Source organism: Ambystoma mexicanum, chromosome 5q, assembly GCF_040938575.1.
Source record: "Ambystoma mexicanum isolate Mex_15411 chromosome 5q, UKY_AmexF1_1, whole genome shotgun sequence".
NCBI lineage: Eukaryota > Metazoa > Chordata > Amphibia > Caudata > Ambystomatidae > Ambystoma > Ambystoma mexicanum.
In genome coordinates this window covers 887424475-887440662 of record NC_090933.1, presented here as the reverse complement: position 1 = coordinate 887440662, position 16188 = coordinate 887424475, and the positions used below count along the sequence as shown (strand labels likewise).

Genomic DNA, 16188 nt, shown 5'->3' with positions numbered 1-16188 from the left:
CAAGGCTGGCCCTCTTCAAATAGCTGGGCTAATGTTCGAAGGCAGTCCCGCTTCCAACTTCCGAAGACTTCTAACAGCATCCCCGGGGAGAAGGCAGGGTTGCCAAAGATTGGGGACAAAGGGCCCAGGCCACTGGGGATCTTTTTCCACCTTAACACCTCAACCCACCATTTCAGGGTGACCCTTGAAGATGATAGTAGGTCCTGCCAATGCTTACGTGCCGCATAGGGGATAAAGGGTAGAAAGCGGAGGGGGAGTGCGGGTCTAGCTTGTTCGATCTCAGCCCATCTCGGCGAGGGGAGTAGGAGACATCCAAGTCGTCAAATGTGTTATTTGTACCGCCGCTGCATATTTACGCAGGTCGGGAACCCCTAACCGGTTATCACCCATCATGACTTTTTTAGGAATCCTTACCCCGCCAGATCAAACTCCGGACTTTACGCTGAAGGCGGTCCAGTATGTTTTTCGGGATTTCAACCAGGAGGGATGAACAGAGATAGAAAAAACGGGGAAGTAAGTTCATTTTGACTACCGAAATTCAGCAACTTCCTGTAGCAATAGCCCCACCCCTAGTGCTAGCGGCTTCCCATAATTTATCTCAAAACCCACTACTTGCCCGAAAGCTTGGAGTTCTTGGAGAGCCGCTTGAACGGAGGGTATATTAGAAATGGTGAGTAAGACATCATCGGCATACAGTGATGCCTTGTGGGAGTACTCCTGCACCCTAACTCCATGGATTGCTTTATTGTTACGTATGTGTTGTGCCAGTTGTTCCATGATGAAGGCAAACAAAAGGGGAGGAAGTGGACAGCCCTGACGATTGCTCCGCAAGTGAGAGGGATCGGGGATGATCGCTCCCGGTTGACCTGGAGTACGGAGTACGGTGCTTGGGGAGGCATAGTTGGCCACTATAATTTTCCTAAACCAGGGCCCAAAGCAGAAAGCTTCTAAGGTCAAGTACATAAAAGACCAGTCCACCTTGTCAAAGGTCTTAGTGGTGTCTAGGGCTAAGAGAGCCAACTTCCCGTGTCCATAGTGGTTGTTTCTATCAGGTTCAGGGCTCGTCTTATATTATCCCCCATTTTTCTTCCTAGAATAAAGCCTGGTCTGCATCTAACAACGTGGGGAGGAGAGGGGCCAAGCGATTTGCCAAAACCTTTGAATATACGTTCGCGTCAATTTTCAAGAGGGAGAAGGGCCTAGAAGACGCACTCCCTCGGATCCTTTCCTGGTTTTAGTAGTAGGATCGTAGAAGAGGTTTGCATGGACGGAGTCACACAGTCCCTCTTCTCTAAAGGAGTTAAAGTTAAACTGGGGAGAATCCATCGGGACCAGGAGCTCTAGCCTTTAAGGCCTTAATTACCACCTCCTCCTGTTGGATTGGCGCCTCCATTTCCTCCCGGGGCCGCTGTGATAACAATGCCTCCCCAATATACCGTTCGTGGGCTGAAGGTGACCTATTTGGGACAGCCATTGTTTCTGAGAGGTGGGTTTCCGCTAAGTGCAATTTAATTTGTTCTCCATAGTGAGTCGACACTCAATGGTCTTTAAGGCCTATGATAGTGTTTCTGCTTTTTGGATTGGGACAGTTTTCTTGCTAAGAGATGGTTGGCTTTATTGCCTTATAGTATTCCTGTTTCACCGTTACCAAGGATTGAGACGTCTCTTCCACCTATAGGGCCCCTAATTTATTACGTGCAATGCGCAAGGCTCTGTGGCATAGGGGACCATCCCTTCTGATATTGCCCCTCATTATTCAAGATGTCCTTTCAAAGTTGGGTTCTAATCTGTGTTTTCCGTTTATTATAGGCCGCTGTGTGAGCTATTAAAAACCCCCTGAAAACTGCTTTCATGGCATCCCAAGTCGTGGCTGGAGCAGTGGGATTCTCCCGGAAATAATGTTGGATTGCCTTTGCTACCTCGTCTGTCAGGGCCATATCATTTAAGACAGGATCATAAAGGCGCCATTGCAGTCTGGAGAATGGGGCAGGATCCCAAGCCCTAATTTGTAGGAGAACCGGGGCATGGTCTGAGAGAACCGTGGGAGCGATAGTCACCTTATCCACAAACGACATAAGCTGGGGTGATACCAGGATCAAATCTATACGGGAGGAGGAACGATGAACCTGTGAAAAGAAGGTGAAGTCCTGCTCTTCCGGATGTATTATTCTCCAGGCACCCACCACATCCAGGGACTTGAAAAGGTGAAGAATACTTTGGGCTATTTTAAAGTCTCTGGAGGAGGGGTTGCGTGTTTTGTCTCAGATGGGGTCTGGAACCCTGTTAAAGTTCCCTTCCATCACAATCTGACCTTCTAAGAAGAGCAAGAGCATTGATTCTAGATCCCTCAGGAAGTGTTCCTGCCTTCATTGGGTGCATAGATTGAAATAAATTAATACAATTGTCCCAGGAGCCTACCTTCCGCTCAAATGAACCGGCCTACGGGGTCTCAAATAGTGTCCATCTCCTCGAACAGGATGTCTTTCGCGATCAAAATTGCTGTATGTTTTTGTCCCCCCTGAAGCCAGGAATTGCGTGGGGAAGTCTCTGCTCTGCAGGCGAGCGTAGTCCACCAAAAGAAGGTGAGTCTCCTGGAGAAACACCACTGCTCCATCTAGGTCTTTTAGCCGCTTCAGGATCGATTATCGCCAGATCCCAAAGTTTAACCATCTACTTAATATATAGACCCCCTGGTCCCATTGGGTCGTTTGAGGAGGACTTAACCTCCATCCTGTCCGACAACTTAAAAAATCCCTCGCAAGTACTCGTGTTAGGGGATTTCAACTTGGGGTTTAAAGACCCCAAAGATCAGCAAGCAGCTATAATCGCTGGCACCCTCTCCAAATTAGGCTTCACTCAAAGAGTGACTCTTCACACCCATAACAAAGGAAGAACTCTTGATTGGGTGGCAGACTATAATTGCAGTGTCTCCATCACGTCCATTACCTCTCAGTTATGGACGGACCACCACCTTCTAGCATTCTCACTAGAAGCCAAAACACTTACTATCAAACATAACCCAAAGGCCCCTCCGATACCAACTAGGAATAAAGAAAATATTACGGTCGATAAACTATTACCTCTAATACTACCCACACTCAACTCTCTACCAGAGTCCACCGATCCCACCATCCTAGTCAACGAATACAACAAAACAATGACTGAAGCCTTAGATTCTATTGCCCCACTGAAACTGAGAAAGAGCAAACCTAAAATGCATTTGAATACTTGGTTCTCCCCACAATTCAAAGCACTGAGAAGGGAAAAAAGAAAATGCGAAGTTACATGGAGACTACTTCCATCCAACGACAATAGGTCCAACCTTAGCAATATATCCTCCCTCTACAAGAAAGAAATACTCCTTGCAAAACAAGACACCTACAACAAGGGAATCCTGCAAGCTAACTCTAGCAGAAAAGAACTCTTTGTAATCTTAAAAGAACTCGAAACCCCGATCCCTGTGCCAGACAATTGCGTGAAGGACAGAAATTGGTGCACCAATATTCAAAAAGCCCTAACTAACAAATTAGCATCCCTCCAGGATAAGATTTCTAACAAAAAAGCTAACATCTCGAATTCAATCCCACAACCTAGCACTCCCACGCCTTCACACAAATCCACAATCCGATTCAGCTTCTCTAAAGTCTCAATTCTTCGAGGTTGAAAAAGTCATCCTCACCCTCAAACCCTCAAATTGCAAAGGTGACAAATGCCCAGCCCAAATTGTTAAAGATGCTGTCAGAGACCTATCACATTTCATATCAAAGCTAATTAATGCATCTTTCTCCACTGGCCCTATCCGCAGCAACCTAAAGGAGTCCTGGGTACTCCCTCTCCTTAAAAAACAATCACTAGATCCTACCATACCTACCAACTTCAGGCCGATTATCACAGTATCTTTCATGCTTAAAATCTTAGACAGGGTAGCATACCTCCAAATACAGAAGTACTTAGAACAGAACCAACTATTAGGAGTACGTCAGTCAGGCTTCAGGCCCCAACATGGGACTGAAACAGCACCGATAGACCTCAAGGCACAAAATGACGCTCTCAAGGATAGTGGAAAGACTGCTTTGCTACTCCTTCATCTATCGGCAGCGTTCGATTCGGTGGACCACAAAGTCCTTTGTAACCACCTGGACTCGGCCGCGCACTTCTCGCAAGAGGTCATAGGTTGGATCCAATCCGTCCTATACAATAGGACCATGCGTGTCTTTTCACCTTCAGCATCCGCCAACCCCATTCCCATGACCTGTGGAGTACCACAGGGATCATGTGTCTCACCCACTTTGTATAACATATTCACTAAGCCCATTTTCGATGATCTCGATGGTCTTGGTATCACCTACACCAACTATGCAGATGATACCCAGATCCTCATACAACTCACGGAAGATTATGACAAGGATTTGGCCTTGGTGAATAGAGTTTACCTCATCATCCAGGCATGGATGGCCACCCATGGTCTATGCCTGAATGATGACAAAACTGAGCTCATCATCCTCGATACCACACCTAATCTCAATAAACTCCTCCAGAAATACTCCACCTTCAACATCGATGGCAACGCCATTAAAGTTGCCAAAGAAGTAAAAACTTTAGGTTTTTACTTAGACGCCACCCTCTCCTTTACCAAACAGGTCAATTTCATGGCCTCTGCCACTGCTTACACCTGTAAGCTAATTAGAGCTACCAAGTCATTCCTCTCCCCTAACAGCTGCACTATCCTGGCCAGAGCCCTAATTCTACCCAAATTGGATTACTTTAACTCCCTATACCTGGGGGCTAATAAGTACATCATTAACACATTTTAGATTCTCCAAAACTACACCCTTAGAGCAGCATTGGGTACAAACGAAAAAAAAAAGAACACATATCAGAGACAAGGAGACAGAATAATTGGTTCACCACCAACGATAACATTTTGCTAAAAACTACCTCACTTACACATAAGTGTCTAAACAATGCTGCCCCACGCTATCTTATAGAAAGATTCAATAGACAATCTTCCAATCGGCCAACAAGAACTTCCAATTCTAACTGCCTGACGGTGCCTAGGTTTAAACTCACCAAAGTAGGAGGGTGCAGCTCCCCAGTTAAAGCTGCACAGCTGTGGAACTCCTTACCCACTTTCCCTGAAGGTGGAACAAACATACCGGCACTTCAGGCACAATATCATCAACTGGATTAAAGAAAATGACCGCTAAAACGTAGGGCATAGGCTCGCCGGCTGGTCCTTGGTATCCAGTATTGTATATAATGTCACTTGTGCAATATCCTGTAGTTAGTTTTTGTCCCTACTTATGCCTGTATATAATTTCCAATGCTTTTAACACCCATCTGTGCTGAACATGCTGAACTCATCTTGTTGTATATGTCTGTACAGCTCTGTCACCCAAGCTGAAAACATTTGTGTTCTTTTTTGCACCCTGATTCGCACTATAAATAATAAAACAAACAACCATTTATAAACCCAGACAGACATTGACCAGAGGCAAACTTAGCACTCGAATGACAGACAAAGGCAGAGCAGGCCCTACCATTTCCTAGTCCACCACCATCCCAATCTCTTCACATCAGCCACAACACACACGGCCTCATACTTCCCTACACAGCGTCATCCTTCCTTACTGGCTGTCAGGCACAGTGGAATAAAGAGCAGTCTTGGCACTCGCTGACTTGGCCCAGCTGAACATTTGTCAAGGCTCGTGGTGGCCCATTTCAATATGATTGGGTCGCCCCTTACCTACAGTTAGGGAGGGCGGACACAGTCTGTGGCACCCTTGGGTTGCTCAAATAAAAATTGGTACAAAGGAATGTTCTTTATGGGCAAGCAGTCAGAGGGCAGCTGAAACACTACACGGCCACTGAACAATTAGTAGTTGCTCTGTCAACAAGGTGCTAATGCAGATGAAAAGAGAGTAAAAGGCATAGAGGTGATAACACTGATGTATGCTGGGTGCTATCAAATGCAGCTTGTAACTTGCTGAAAAACACACATTTAAAGTCTTCAGTTAAGGTGACAGCAAAAGGCAGCCTGTAACATGCACACCAGGCAATGTGCACATTTAATGCCATGAAAGATAGTAATATGGTGCTGTGAACTAAGACTGCCAAAATAGGCTCCGCTGCTTGGGTTCCCCCCTCCTCGAGGCTCCTGAACACAGACAGCACAATAAAATCACAACCCTGAGGGACTGTTAAGCATACATGGCACTGACATGTTCGATTTGTCCAGCCCTGTCCAGCACAAGATATGCAGAGCCCTAATGTGCACAATATAGATTGACAGTATAAGTAGTGACATCCCAGAAAATAACATTAGAAGCAGTGACATCAGTCTTCAATACTCTAGGGCACCATTAAAGACATTAAAAGAAGTTTTGACGTGTAAGCCAAGAGCATAATGTGGTGTACGGTATATATGAATAATCAACATTATTAATATACAAAAGCTCAATAGTTTAGTAAACCATGAGGCCTTTTCTTCACAGCAAAGGTTGAAAACTGAATCAATTCTAGGGACACCCAATATCAGCAGATTAGGCACAGTGAGATTAAATAATTTGCTGAGAACCACCCATTTCGTTGAAGTTGTGAAATTATTATTGGTCCCAGGCTTCGATTTAAGCACTTGACTACATATCCTCCCTGTGATAAGTCACATAAGTATTTTTTAATGTTTGGGTTTCCAAAAATGTAATATTTTGTTTTTTAGCAATGCCTTGGAAAGTACACAAATCACATAAGAAACCCACCCGACATTATATACATTTTTATATAAATATGTCACGCAAAAAGACAGGTGAAGCTTTATTTTCGCCACCGTGAATGAAAGATTGCAGCATCAGCCTGCAAATGCATGTGGACCTAAAAACAATCTCATTTGGTTTTAAAAAACGTATTCACAGTGAAACAGAATGTAATTTAAGTCATTATTTCGCATAACAAATGGGAAGGGAGTAGAACTTTGAATGCCATCACCCATATTTGCACCTTTTAAGGGACAACAGTCCTTACCTAGGGGCTCATGTGACTGGCTCATCAACCTCTAATATGTCTGTTCAAATGCTAGGCTGACAAATAGCTGAACCAATTGGTGCTGGTGGAGCAGCGAGAAAGGTGCTATGCTTCCCTGCACTTTTAGCGGTCACATGAAAAGTGTAAGCTGGGAAGACTTTGGACAACTAATCCTGCTTCAGAAGAGAAAAGTTAGGGCTTATTCCTGTCCCAAGGTGGCTGTGTGCGAGACACAGGACATGGCCCATAAAATTGGGACAGTCCTGCAAAACGCTTAACAGTCGGCCGCCCTACAGCCACACGCAGCCCAGTTCCCAGACCTTGGGTTTCACCAGGGCTTGCGTAGCGGCCACTGCCAATTTGGCATAAGGTGGACAAGGAAAAATCTCAAAAAGTGTATTTTCATTACCTATGTGGATCCTTTTGGCCATTACAACACAACCTCATCTAAGTGGCTGCATTAAAATCGTTTCCTTGTGTTCATCTATCTACTGCAGCTGTGACTCCGTTTAGGTGGACAGCTATGGCAAGCACCTGCCCACCTTACATCACAAATATGCTCCCTTTCACTTCTTTCCCTCCTGCTTCCCTTTTCTGCATTACAGCATTCTTTTTGACCACATATTTTTTCCTTACTAGCAATTGCCTCTCTACTAACCCACTCATTTGTTTTCCCTTACTCCCCTCGCCTACTCTTTGGACGTCCCCTGTGCTTACCTCACTCCCTTAATCCCCTGTCCTTTCTCCATTTCTGCCATCGTTTTTTTTATTACTATCCTGCTCTCTTCTTCATTTTGCTGCTATTCGCACACTTCCCTTCACTAAATGTTTCAATCTTTTACCCACGCCACACCCCATTTGCCCTTACATTGCTGCCACTCCACTCCCTACTACTCATTCACTTGCCTCCCGTCTCCCCATTTGTCCTGTCCTCCTTCACTCATATTTCCCTGACTCTTTAGACCTCCTTTATTCCCCATTCCCCTTACACTCCTGAAACAACTTCCCATTTTAACCTCTTTACCTTGCATTTTCCCTGCACTCTTGTGCCTCATTAAATGTTGCTCCATTCTCATGCCCTTGTTTAATCTCTGTACCCATTCACCCTTTTACACTCCCTTGGCTCCCTTCAATCACCTCAAATCATGCCTTTCCTTAATCCCAAATGTTTCTGCCCTCCTTCAATCTCCATTCTCCTGTCCATGTAACCTGCCCCTTCTCTACGTTTCTCCCTCACCATCCTGCCCTTATTCCCTCTTCGTATCCATTCACTGCCGAGCAGCAGGTCCCTGTGGAGATGGAGGTGGTGGATTGGAGTTAAGGGTTTTTCAAGTGCCACATGCAGCACACAGAATACAAGTGGTAAAACGATGTACCTTTTTTGCAGATTAAAAGGTGCATTCCTTTAAGTCTATGATGTTCAAAGACATTTCAAGCGTGTGGGGTAAGAAAACTGGGTCCATGAAAAAAATGAAACTGCATGCTGTAGGAATTATCCTGTGACATCACATCCTGTATTTTATTTTATTTACTGGACGTTTGAATAGCGCCTATACAGCATAAAGTGTTCCCAGGTGCCACAAGACAAAAGAGAAGGATAAACAACACAAAAACGGTCCTACTGAGCCTTGCGACATTCGGATAGTGAAAGTGCAGTAAATAAAGTCCAAGGGATGGGGGAGGCCCCAGGGCTGAGACAGAGTAAGTGCTAGGGAGTCCACGGAGGCCATGTGCGCAGGGAGCCAGGGGAAAGGATAAAAGTGCGAGGAACAAGTGGACAAGAATCAGTGGGCTAGTCAGGGAAAGTGCCTGAATACAAGTGCTGGTAATGGGGTACTATAGGAGACTGGTGGGAAGAGGGCCTGGCCCTAGTAAGACTCAGAAGGTACCAGGCAGCCAGTCGTAGCAGCAGTGTCGGTTTTAGCAGGGGTTGGGGGATAGAAAAGGATGAAGAGAAGAGGAAAGCCTTGAGGAGCTTTTCGGATTTAAGGAGATCTGGCCTAAGTCTGAGAGGGGCATGGAGGCCATTCCAGAGGGAGTCTCTTGCTGGGGAAAGAGACCTACCCCCCACTCTCTGCTTGGAGAAACGTTTGACCTGTAGGAAATTAGAGCTAGAGGAACGAAGGACTCTAGCAAGGAGGTATTTAGGGATGGAGAGTTGGATATAGCGCGGTCCCAGGCCCCAGAAGGCCCTGGGGATGATGCAGAGGGTCTTGAATTTGATCCTTGCAGCCACCGGGAGCCAGTGGAGAGATATTAGGGCTGAAGAGATGCAGTCCCTGGGCTTCAGACCAAGGATAAATCTTGCAATCCTATTCTGGGATAGTTGGAGAGGGCAAAGGATGGAAAGAGGCAGATTGAGGAAGAGGCTGTTGCAGTAGTTCAGCCTGGAGAGAACCAGAGCTCTGGATATAGAGTTTCTGGGTAAGGTGAGGAAGGGGAGAATGCTTCTGGGGAGGTAGAGCTGAAAGTGGGCCTTCTTGGCAAGGTCTGTGATATGAGGTAGGAAGAAGAGAGAGGAGTCGAAGATGACTCCCAGATTTTTAGCCTCACAAGAGGGTGAGGGAGGGGGCCGAAGGAGGCCTGCCAGAAATTAGGGGGGGAGGGGTAGGAGTTCCAATGAGAAGGATCTCAGTCTTGCTGGCATTCAGAGATCATTAGCAGCACACCATGCCTGAATAGCAGTCCGACAATCGAGTATGAGAGAAAAGGAGAGCAGCTTAAAGAAAAACTGTGTGTCATCCGCATAACACTGGAAATGAGGAGAGAAGGTGGAGATCAAGTGGGGCAAGGTAAATGTTCAAAAGCCACAGCGAGAGGATAGCGCCCTGAGGGATGCCGCAGTTAGAGAGTGAGGTAGAGGAGAGAAAAGGGCCCATTTGAAAGGAAAGAGTCAACAAAGTCACAGAGACGATTTTAGAGGGTGATATGATTGACTGTGTTGAAGACAGAGGACAGATCAAGGAGGATGAGAACAGAAGGAGAGCAGGAGTTGAGTTTAGAGAGCAAGTCATCACAGGTGTTCAGGAGAACAGTTTCCGTGCCTCTGGGTGCTCTAAAGCCATACTGGTAGTCATGGAGACATCCCACAGCTCCAGTGTGGTGGGTTAGTTGGGAGATGGCTAACTGCTCCAATAGTTTGCCCAAGAAAGGGGTAGTGGAAATAGGGTGATAGTTAGCTGGCAGCAAGGGTCCGCAGACAGCTTTTTTAAGAGGGGATTGTTAGGACAGATTTTCTGAAGCCCAACTAAGGGTTTAGTTCAAACCATTCGACAGAAAGTAAAAGACTCCACTCTTAGCATAAGGCTGTGCCACATGAGTTTGGGTAGCGTAGACAGAGTAGCCAGGTTTATTTTAGGAGGGTGAGAGACAGGTACAAAGAATCTATAACACACAAATGAATCAATAGAAACACTGACAATCAGAAGTATTATAAAAAATAAAAGGTTTATTTTAAATACCAGTAGGCCAAAGTCTTGGGGTAAGTACTGTTTAAAGAGTCACAAACACATTTATAAAAACACAACACAATGCTTGAAGGTACACAGACCAAAGCATATAACCTTATTTGGAACACCTATCAGGAGTTCTATGGAAGTCAAACCAATAGTTACCTTTTAGATTACTTTTAGTAATTTAAGGGTAGTAGACCCTAGCAGTTGTACTGTGACGCTCAGCAAGAAATCACTTCGTAAACCAACTGGACAATATACTTTTTGTGAATGGTGGAACAATTATTCTAGGTACAGTAAAAACCAATAACTTCTTTTGTGATAACCTACAGTTATACTAGGTGAGTAAAACCTAAGGATGTAATATTCTATTGCAGGTGCTTTTGAGATCAGTAAAACACAGATTGAGATAAGCAATAACTCTTGTAACTTATTTTAGGATGACACACAGCTACCTTAAAGGTAAGGAGCCATCAGCAACTTAAAGGCAGGTATAACCCTCAGACAGTTTTTGTGTCTGTCTAAAACATACCAGGTAAAGCAAAACCCACTGTTATTTATTTGATTTATTTATTTGCATTTTTAAAGCGCTCACACAGCCCGGGGTATCGAGGCGCTGTTACAGAATGTTTTGTTGTTTTTTTGTTGTTGTCTTAGTTGCATATTTATAAGGCGCTTAAATACCCAGAGGTTTCTAAGCACGGACCCGGGGATCGAAACTGTGTTGCTTTGTGTTGTCTTGCTTCTAAGGCGAGCACGTTGCCACTGAGCTATCCTCCCAGGATGGTTACGCTTTATGAATGACTCAAGGTTATTCTAGGTAGGTAAAACCCAAGGTAGATTTATTCTGAACAGGCTAACAGCAAGTCAGGGGAAGCAAGACCGAGTTGGGAAACGTATACACCTATTCTGAAAGAAATAGTAAAGTAAAGCCAACAGCATTACTTTTGGGAAAGAGGCACAGCCAATTTACAGGTGAGTAAAATAACCCTACACCTACTTTCTTTTAGAATTATCTAAAGAAGGATAGATGTTACATATACTTTACAGAATGGCAGAACATTTCTAAGGTAAGTAAAAACGTTTGTAACTGTTCGCTCTCAGAGATACAATTACCAACTAACTTCTTTTGCAAGTAAGTCACTTTTAAACACTTATACTCTTTTCTAGGCAAAAGGCTCAATCCTTAGAAGTCTCTCCCTTATTCCTGGAGCACGAGTGTTCTCAGTGGTAGAAGGGGGGTCACTAGGGGCTAGTGCTCAACAGGAAGGTCAGGTTAGGCTCTTAAGTAGCAAAAGTCAGAGTGCCTAAGGAAGACTGTTAGAACAAGTAAGTATTTTACTTTAGAATGAGTTGAGGGTCCAGGGGCTTCGGAGAAGACACCCTAGGAGGATTCCAGCAGTGAGTCTGGGTGAACTGGACGAGATGACTCCCAATAACAAGAAAGACCCCAAAGCTTTACAGAAATCACAAAGCCAAGAGTTGGGGGTAGATCTCTTTCCTCGGCTGGGTCCTCTCTCTGGAACAGCCTCCCTGCCACTCTGAAACTTGAGGCAAATCATCTCTGGTTCCAGAAGCATCTCAAGAACTTCCCCTTGGCTTCTGCCTTCGCTCTTCCTCTCACCTGCTGATCTGTCTGCTTCGGCTCTGTGTACCTGGCATCCCTCTGATTTCGGGCCCAGGTCCCTGCCCACCCAGCCTCATACCCGCACTGCCTCCTGGCAGCCCTTGCACTTGGGTCTGTATCTGTAACCCTATAGTCCCCTTACCTGCACTTATCAAACACCCTTTGTCTGCGCCTTAAACCTTGGACTTGTCACCTTGATGGCTGCACCACCAGTTGTTGTTTTTTTACTTGCTCAGCACTTTCCACCTCTCCTCTCTCACTTGCACTTTTTCCCCCATCCCTCTCCCCTGCACTTGAACGTTCTCAATGTCACTGGGCCTAGTAAGATCATTGTTTTTTCCTACCTTGTGCCCTTCCCTTACCTCATCATGCTCTGAAACTCGTGTACGAGCGCGATACAAATGAAATATATCATATCAAAGGCTTAAGGTAAGTAACATACCCCAACCAGCACAGTACCTCAGCACAGAAGAAGAGTTGCAGCAGGAAGACTTCTGGATCTGCAGCCAAAATCCGGTCGGTGGATTCCTTGTCATGGTGACTTAAAACAGGACCCTGGAAAGAACTTTGCAGCAAGGATCATCGGGGGAAGGCTCCAGGCAAGAGTTTCTTCGCAGCTGGATGATGTTCTGTGAATATTGGCGCCCTTTTCAGGAGCCAGAAGAAGACTGAATTACGCTGGTCGGATTTTCCTCACTTGAAAGGTACAGCACTCTGGTGAGAGGACTTTTAGGACTCAAATTGCGTCTCTGGAGTTCCAGCAAGATGTCCACAAAGCTTCAGCAAGATCCGGAAGTTGGAAGACCGTGCGCTGACAGATGGCTCGAGGTCCCAGGGTATTGCAGCCCCGCAAGGTCGCAGCATGACGTGGGATGGCACAAAATGCAAGTCTTCTTGAGTCTAGCGAATCTCACCAGTATCTGGGTCGGGGTCGTCGTTTTCGAAGTGCCCAGATCGATTGGATTGGAAGGAAGGGCTACAGCATGCTCCGGTTACACAGCAGGCTCTCCGGTCATCTCAGCCGCTTTTCCCCCATCGTCCTATTCGGTATTGGTTCCAATGGTCGACTTGTCTTAAGCTTCCAGTTTCTGAGTATTTAATAGGACCGGCAGCACAACTTCCGCATTCTCTTCCTGTATTTTACAACAAAGGGGTGGTCTGGCTGTCCAATCAGGACAGTCAGCCTCCCACTGGGAGTTGTCCCCATTCAAGTAAGGTGGAAGACAAAGGGCTGCAGAGTTTTTGACTCTTCCTCGCTTCATGCCTTCACAGGAAGCAAGGCCTGGCCTGGAAGCAGGTTGCCTGGCCCGGGAAATCCAAGGGATTCCCGCCGAAGATAAAATCCCACCCTGAATGTCAGGAGAAGGAACAAGAACGGACAAGGAACACTAAAATGGTGAAAAAGGAAGACAGTGGCAGTTTTGGTAAAATGGGCACTCTTGGGTGCCTTTATAGCAGTTGTGAAAACAGCTTGTGGTAAAGGCGCACCGAAGGAGCCAGTGGCAAAAGAGTGGTTGCAGAACTCAGCCAAATGAGCAAGGGCTGCAATACTGTCCTCGATAATGTCCCTTCCCATTGCCAATGTACAGCACATTGGCTTGAAATCTACTATTTCCAACATTGGCTTCAGTCTTGATCATATTACTACCACTGACCGCAAAACCTCTCACGGAGGCCCAGCTGTCTCCAACTAGCGTTAGACCCCTAAACACAAAAAAATGCTTTAAATTTTTTTTTTTTACAAAACGTAGGTTTTGTCTCTTAAGTGTATCACTGTGCAACTCCGCCCACTTTAGGCTCCGCCTCCACGATACGCCCACCTGGGCGCCCTCTGTCATTTATGCCTGTGCTTTAAATTTGCCACTGCTATAGACTTTGCCGATGATTGTTCAAGTTAGCCGATTTGACATGCTTAGTCTACTATCCCCTGCTGCCAATTCGCAGAGACGAGTTCAGAAAACACACTGTAGTTTGGGACAGAGCTGCAAAATGTTACCTGACTAGTTGCAGACAGTACCCTTCATTCTGTCCCGCTGACCCAGGCGTGCTGGCTAATCCCCTGCCCGCTGGGCCATGCTGTAGCGCCAACACCCTGCGACTTAGACAGAGAGATGGCAGTCTTGTAGAGAGCCCCATAACTGGCAAAGACATGTTGTTTTTCACTGTCACATAAACAGCGTGAGGGTCACAGGGATTGAAATAATAGAGAGAGAAATGGGACTAATCCCATACAACCAAGCATAGACATAAAAAAGAGACAGCCGTTCCAAGGAACTGGTAGATGTCCAAACACTGAAGCCATTTTGTATACTTATTGAAGAGAACCTGTATCAACATTTGTTACCTGACAATTTTGAAAAGCTTTTCACTGTTTTGTAAATAATTTAAATTAATGATAATATTAACGATTACATGAAATAATATAACATAAAAACTATCACGTATTTTAATTGACGAGTACGTCTTGTCAGTCACTGGCAATATCACAATAACTACTGCTGCAGCTCGAAATCTTGCGGCAGGCACTATGAATCACCGCACAATGGCCGCGTGTTCATTCCTATAACTCTGGGCTACTTCCACTATCACTATAGTGATGGCGAACGCGCCCTGCGTAGTTTCTGTGCGACTGGCACGCCTTCTTGGCGAGCGCCGGCGTGTAGTTGTGCACTACAGATTGGTGTGGGAAGTGAAGTTAAAGTAAAAGCGGGAGCTGCAAAGGAGAAGCTACAGCACAGGTACAAGCCCGGATACAAGGGTGCGGGGCTGATGGTATTTGCCACTAGGATTACCACCTGAGCATGGCAAAACAAACATACGTTGATCGGGGGGATGCAAAAAGAAGCTGGCATGCGAACCGCCCCCAACAAGTCCTAGGAGTTTTACCCTTTTACAAATGGAGCATTTTAAGGCACAATGCAAAATGAACATTGACCAGAGATTGATCGGATTTAAAGACCACTTTATTGGGGTGGGTTCTCCCAACGAGTTATTATAGTAACTTGTTCGAGAAATTCACTGACAAATGATGCAATTTTAATAACTGCATTGGTTATTGCGGTCACACTTTTTTTTTAGGATTGTCATTGAGCAGTGAAGAGTCTTGGGAGGTTCTTCCAAAATAGGGCTTGGGAAATGTAGTTGGATGCTAGTTATTTACTATCTCACGCAAGTGTCTTGCGATATATATCTGTGTCTCTCATTTGGGTGCCTCGTTATTTTTACCATTCTCATTCCAGTCCCTCAATGTTTTTTGAATATGTCGTTTATGTTTCACCCATTATTGTAGGATGCCTCTATTCATTGTGGTTCCCTTTCCTTTGTGTTAATCGTCTGCGTTTTGATTTTCCATCCAAGCCAATCTTGTTCTGTTGTGCCATCTTATGAGGCATGGGGCCTAATTCACAGAAGCATTTTATAATGCCAAACTCCCATTGGAAAAAGCTCTGTGAATAAGGGCCATAGAGTCTCGTATTATATTCGGGCTCGGTGTACAGTAAATGTTGTGGTTTGTTTGTGGCAGCCAGTAGTTCGGGAATAGTTATTCCCTATAAGCCTTTAGTGCAAAAAGACGTCTGGTACACTAGCACGCGTGTTTTCAGAACCTTAATGTGTGTTTTTAGCCTTTTATGCATTTCTTTAAAAAAAAAATTAGGATGACCCTGACAACATTTGGAACCGACAAAAGAAACTCTCACTACAACAAGAGAGACGATGCTAAGTCGAATATGACACATGAGGACAGAATTAGCATCCCTAGCCAACACCAACTTCCAACCTCACCCGCTCCATAATTGCAACCAGGTATCATACTTGTATAGAGTTGTGTGAATGCTGGCACTTGCCACGCTTGAACTAAGTTGTGGATATTGGCGTGGGCATTGACCGGATGGAGTTGAATTCTGAAAGAAGGCAGGTGCTGCCCCAGGACGTAATTGCAAGCGTTGGCATGTGCCACGTTTCGATGGGGCTGGGAGCGGTAGCCTGCATGAGGAGCTGAATAAGATGATAAATGCCGACCAGCCGCAAGATATGGACGGAGTAGCCTTGGCTGGCCGATGCTGGGCACCGACTGGATTGTAAATGCTA

General features: G+C 45.4%; 2 protein-coding genes across 7 annotated transcripts in view; one reads left to right on the top strand and one right to left on the bottom strand.

Annotated features, from left to right (window-relative positions):
* Nucleotides 1-14310, bottom strand: part of NDUFAF6 (NADH:ubiquinone oxidoreductase complex assembly factor 6) — a 526077-nt gene extending 511767 nt beyond the window's left edge. For 4 of the 5 annotated variants that reach the window (XM_069621387.1, XM_069621385.1, XM_069621386.1 and 1 more), the window contains exon 1: nucleotides 14096-14310. In XM_069621387.1, coding sequence (XP_069477488.1) covers nucleotides 14096-14250 — 155 coding nt within the window. In that variant the 5' untranslated portion in view covers nucleotides 14251-14310. The remainder of the gene's footprint in view (nucleotides 1-14095) is intronic. The other variant, XM_069621389.1, reaches the window with a different exon arrangement.
* Nucleotides 14311-14618: 308 nt separating this feature from the next.
* The window catches only part of INTS8 (integrator complex subunit 8), a 2196017-nt gene continuing 2194447 nt past the window's right edge, over nucleotides 14619-16188 (top strand). The window contains exon 1 of one of the 2 annotated variants that reach the window (XM_069621379.1): nucleotides 14619-14837. The gene's annotated coding sequence lies outside the window, so the exon portion shown is untranslated. Of the gene's footprint in view, nucleotides 14838-15050; nucleotides 15071-16188 lie in introns of those variants that run through there. The other variant, XM_069621380.1, reaches the window with a different exon arrangement.